This window comes from Canis lupus, chromosome 23 (assembly GCF_048164855.1).
Source record: "Canis lupus baileyi chromosome 23, mCanLup2.hap1, whole genome shotgun sequence".
NCBI classification, from domain to species: domain Eukaryota; kingdom Metazoa; phylum Chordata; class Mammalia; order Carnivora; family Canidae; genus Canis; species Canis lupus.
The window spans coordinates 22073498-22079162 of NC_132860.1; the positions used below are offsets into that span (position 1 = coordinate 22073498).

Sequence of the window (5665 nt, forward strand, 5' to 3'; positions counted from 1 at the left end):
TTGACTTCCTATCTCAAATATAGAAATGTTGAATTCAAAATTCTTATGTATAATCATCTCACAAAATGATTAAACAAATCTTGTGCAATCTTGTTCATTTTTCAGACTTTTTATAAAACTGCTTTGAGGGCAGCCCCGGTGGCTCAGCGGTTTAGTGCCACCTTCAGCCCAGGGCATGATCCTGGGGTCCTGGGATTGAGTCTCACGTCAGGCTCCCTGCATGGAGCCTGCTTCTCTCTCTGCCTCTCTGTGTCTCAAATAAATAAATAAATAAATAAATAAATAAATAAATAAATAAAGTCTTAAAAAAAAGATAATAAAACTGCTTTGAAAATAGTTTTAAGTTATTTTGAAACACAAGCTATGTCCTTAGCATTTTTTATTTCAAGGAAAAGTAAATTTGCTGTTCATTGCTAATGGAGAGACAGAACTCAGGGAAAGGATGAGATAAGATTCTAATTATATTTTGGCTTAATTTCACCAGTTCAATAAGACAGAAACACAATTGTTACTGGAGTCTTATGAAGAGGTCATAGAAAATGTTCACTGTACTCTGTGTCCCCCCATCTGTATGGTTTGCTTTATCATTACCTTGTCTTTATCTCTATACATCTGCACATATGACCAGTCTGAAATGGTTGGCCAATGGTTCTGGAGATTCTTCAGGAACAGAATAATTTTCACTATGCTATATTATCTTGTAATTTCCTTCTACTTTCTTTCCTTTGGGAATAATAATATATCCTAGTTTGAAAAGGAATTTGATTTAACTAAATTGAAATCTAAGTGTGAGTACTTAATACCTGCTGCCTCGGTTCTAGAGCTAATCAAACTGTGTGAGGTTGATGTGGGAGGGCTAGGCCTTTCTACCAAGCCCATTGAGGTTTGCTCATGACTTGGTCTCTAGGGCTGGAGATGGAATTTTGAAATAAAATAATCTCCCACCATTTTTTCCCATCTTTTCCTCTCCTCTCTCTCTTTTTTAAGATTTTATTTATTTATTTATTCATGAGAAACAGAGAGAGAGAAAGGCAGAGACACAGGCAGAGGGAGAAGCAGGCTCCATGCAGGGAGCCCGACGTGGGACTCGATTCCGGACCTCCAGGATCACACCCTGGGCTGAAGGTGGTGCTAAACCGCTGAGCCACTCTGGCTGCACCCCTTTCCTCTCTTTTACTCCTCTTCTTCCTCTTTCTCCCCATGAATACTGAATAGAATTTATTTCTATCAAGTCTACCTTCTAATTTTTAAAAAATCTCAATTATTCTGGCCTGCTCGTTCATATTAGATTGCGAGTCTTAGTTTTCAGAGTTAATGTTTTGTTGTTGTTTCCATAAAACCCATTTTTAAGTTTGTAATGGGAAGATGACATAAAATTAATAGGGAATGCTACTCAGGTGCCTTAAATAAATGTTTTTTATTACATTTTATTTCTCCAGATTTTTACGTTTGTGTTCTGGTTTTGCTTTGTTGCTATTGCTGTTGTTGCTCCCGACCCTACAGCATAAGTCTATCAACATGATTATATTTACATTTTAGTCTTAATGTTTTCAGATTCACCCAGTCTTGATTTGTGTAGCTCATATTCCTCTTCTATAAAATGAGGATAATTATAGATATCCCATAGTTTTAACTTAAAAATTCAATGCAATACTGTATATGCATCATTATTATAACACCTGACACAATATATTTTAAAATGGCAGTTTAGGAAAGGCAACTTCATGATCTGTTTGCTAGTATTTTATTGCTAGTATTTCCTAAACAAAATTCCTGAATTGAATAAAATTCGCAAAATCCAAAAACACAATTCAAAGATATAGCAACTTTAATGATTATAAGTTTAACTTTTACATTACATAGAGGCATTTTCATAATGTTAGTATTAAAAAAACAATTTTTCTTACAAATGTGAAATTATATTGCAAAAATATATGATGTGATTAATACATTCTATAGTCATTTGACTATATATAACATAATATTAAAATATAGTCTTCATATTAGCAGGTAATAAGAATATAATCTTAATATAATTAAGTTTTCTACCTAATTATCTATTTCTATTTATTTCCTGATCACATTCTATTACTCCAATCACTTCTTGTGTTATGCTCTTATTCTTTTTCACTTTTTTTAAATAATAAATTTATTTTTTATTGGTGTTCAATTGGCCAACATACAGAATAACACCCAGTGCTCATCCCGTCAAGTGCCACCCTCAGTGCCCGCCACCCAGTCACCCCCACCCCCCACCTTCCTCCCCTTCCAACACCCCTAGTTCATTTTCCAGAGTTAGGAGTCTTCCATGTTCTGTCTCCCTTTCTGATATTTCCCACTTATTTTTTCTCCTTTCCCCTTTATTCCCTTTCACTATTATTTATATTCCCCAAATGAATGAGACCATATAATGTTTGTCCTTCTCTGATTGACTTATTTCACTCAGCAAAATATCCTCTAGTTCCATCCACGTTGAAGCAAATGGTGGGTATTTGTCATTTCTAATGGCTGAGTAATATTCCATTGTATACATAAACCACATCTTCTTTATCCATTCATCTTTCGATGGACACTGAGGCTCCTTCCACAGTTTGGCTATTGTGGACATTGCTGCTAGAAACATCGGGGTGCAGGTGTCCCAGCGTTTCATTGCATCCGAATCATTGGGGTAAATCCCCAACAGTGCAATTGCTGGGTCATAGGGCAGGTCTATTTTTAACTCTTTGAGGAACCTCTCCACACAGTTTTCCAGAGTGGCTGTCCCAGTTCACATTCCCACCAACAGTGTAAGAGGGTTCCCTTTTCTCCGCATCCTCTCCAACATTTGTGGTTTCCTGCCTTGTTAATTTTCCCCATTCTCACTGGTGTGAGGTGGTATCTCATTGTGGTTTTGATCTGTATTTCCCTGATGGCTGGGCAGCCACATGCAGAAGAATGAAACTAGACCACTCTCTTGCACCATACACAAAGATAAACTCAAAATGGATGAAAGATCTAAATGTGAGACAAGAGTCCATCAAAATCCTAGAGGAGAACACAGGCAACACCCTTTTTGAACTCAGCCACAGTAACTTCTTGCAAGATACATCCACGAAGGCAAAAGAAACAAAAGCAAAAATGAACAATTGGGACTTCATCAAGATAAGAAGCCTTTGCACAGCAAAGGATACAGTCAACAAAACTAAAAGACAACCTACAGAATGGGAGAAGATATTTGCAAATGACATATCAGATAAAGGGCTACTTTCCAAGATCTATAAAGAACTTATTAAACTCAACAGCAAAGAAACAGACAATCCAGCCATGAAATGGGCAAAAGACATGAACAGAAATTTCACAGAGGAAGACAGACATGGCCAACACGCACATGCGAAAATGCTCTTTTTCACTTTTCATTCAATCTTCATTGTCCCTGATCACTCAACTGTTTCTTCTCCTGTATTAAAGTCAAGTAAAGCTGGTAAGCCCAGACATCTTGTTTGGAAAATTATATAAATTTTCTTTAAGTCTCCTTTCCTTTACTCATAAAGCCTTTATTAAAATACCCATCAAATTATATCTACTATGTTTTCCAAAATTCTTCTTGATATAAACTCCAAGGGGTACTTCACAGATTGTGATGAACTCCCATGATCATATCTACTCCAGCTTCATTTGTATATACATGACTACATTATTAAGAATACAAATAATTACTGGGGCAGCAAAATGTCAGAAATAAATGAGCAGACAAGGAAGATTTTTTTCTTAAGTTATACAAGTTGCACTTAAATATTAAATAAAAAAAGATGACAGGACCTATGGAATTCAACACAAACATTCTGGGGAAATATTTCTGACTTCCTTACAATAACCAAGACAGTTAGTATAAGTGCTTTCTCCAATACTCTGGAGTCTCTCAGCTGTCTGACCTGCTTTTTTCTTTTCTGTGTACTCCCTCAGAATGCCCTAGACCAAAGAGGAGTAATCAAGAGCTTACTTCAAATTCTAGATTTCCCATTCTGTGAATTCATTCCACCAGGTTTAACTAAAGTTAAACTATATAGGAAATACAATCATTTCATATATTATTTTTTCTATCAAGTTAGAGGTCTTGAATTATAAATTCTTTGAGATTGTTTCATAAATATTGTAACAGACTATCGACAAGTGTTTTCTTCTGACCTCATGGTTATGAATTTTGCATTTATTCTTTTTCTTCATAACTTTTTTCTTTACCTTTATGTTACATACAGAATTATATACCATAAATTTAGCTCATCCTCAAAATATTTCTCTCTAAAAACAATTTGATCACTCCTTCACGGATCTGCTTGGTTTTCACTCCATAGACAATTGGATTCAAGGTGGGAGGCAACAACAGGTAGAGATTGGCTATAAAAATGTGAACATGGTGAGGTATGGTGCGTCCCCCAAAACGATGAGTAAAAAAGTTGAAGAAGGCTGGGACATAGGTGATGACAATAGCACATATGTGTGATGTACAGGTGCTGAAGGCTTTGTGCCGAGCATCTGAAGATGGCAGATTCACTACAGCACGGATAATCATGGTGTAAGACACGAAGATACAGAACATATCAAATCCTCCTATCAGTATGGCAGCTATGAGACCATAGATGGCATTAATCTTGATGTTGCCACAGGACAGTTTGGCTACAGACATATGGTCACAGTAGGTGTGGTGAATGAGGTTGCCCTTGCAGTAGGGAAGACGCCTAATCAGGAAAGTGAATGGGATCATGAGCAACACACTTCGACTGAAGGTGGCAAACCCAACTTTGGTAATTACCATGTTGGTGAGGATGGTAGAATAACGTAGAGGGTAGCAAATGGCCACATAGCGGTCCAGGGCCATAAGCATGAGCACGCCAGACTCCATACCGGTCAGCATGTGGATGAAAAACATCTGCACAAGGCAGGCATCAAAGTCAATCTCTTTGAGGTTGAACCAAAAGATACATAACATATTAGGAACAAATGAAGTGCACACACTAACATCTGTAAGGGACAGTAAAGCTAGGAAGTAATACATGGGCCGATGCAGGGCCTCCTCATGGCTGATGAGGTAGATGAGCCCACAGTTCCCCAGGACAGTGATGATGTACATGAAGCAGAATGGCAGGGAGATCCAAGTGTGTAAGGCTTCTAGTTCAGGAATCCCATTAAGGATGAAGTATCTTGGTGTCAGGCTGGAGCTGTTGGCTCCATGCATGGTAGTCAACTGCTAAGCATGTTACTTCTGTGCCAGTAAAAATGGATGTCCTACACAAGAATATAGTAGTGAGATTAATTTCAGTCTGAGATCAAAGATGAACAAATATTTTACATGACATAAATTATAAACTTAGGAGAAAAATAATCTTTTTGTACCCACACTATGTTATGTGATCCTACTAAGTAGTCTGGGGCCTCTTAATGAATCAAAAGAATACTAAAAATGATGCAAACATTATAATAGAGACCTGATCTCCCTTGGTTTTATACTGTATACTGTCTCGGTGTATGTGTTCATATTCTCAGGCCATTCACTAGTGCTTGTTTTTGCCCCCTTGAAAGATTTTCAATGTATAGGCCCTGTTTAAACACTGATTTTTTAAACTCCTCACATAATTTCTCTTCTTCTAAGAGGTCTTTCTTTGTAGATGTGTTTACTATATTATAGTCA

General features: G+C 37.0%; 1 protein-coding gene across 1 annotated transcript; it reads right to left on the reverse strand.

Moving 5' to 3' along the window:
- Positions 1-4252: 4252 nt before the first annotated feature.
- On the reverse strand, positions 4253-5212 carry LOC140615254 (olfactory receptor 52N2-like). The gene has a single exon (XM_072795172.1). It carries the CDS (start codon positions 5210-5212, stop codon positions 4253-4255), a length of 960 nt encoding a protein of 319 aa, XP_072651273.1.
- Between the last annotated feature and the right edge of the window lie 453 nt (positions 5213-5665).

Coding starts and splice junctions, on each gene's coding strand:
- LOC140615254 (XM_072795172.1), bottom strand. CDS start 5,212: ATGCATGGAGCCAACAGCTCCAGCCTGACACCAAGATACTTCATCCTT.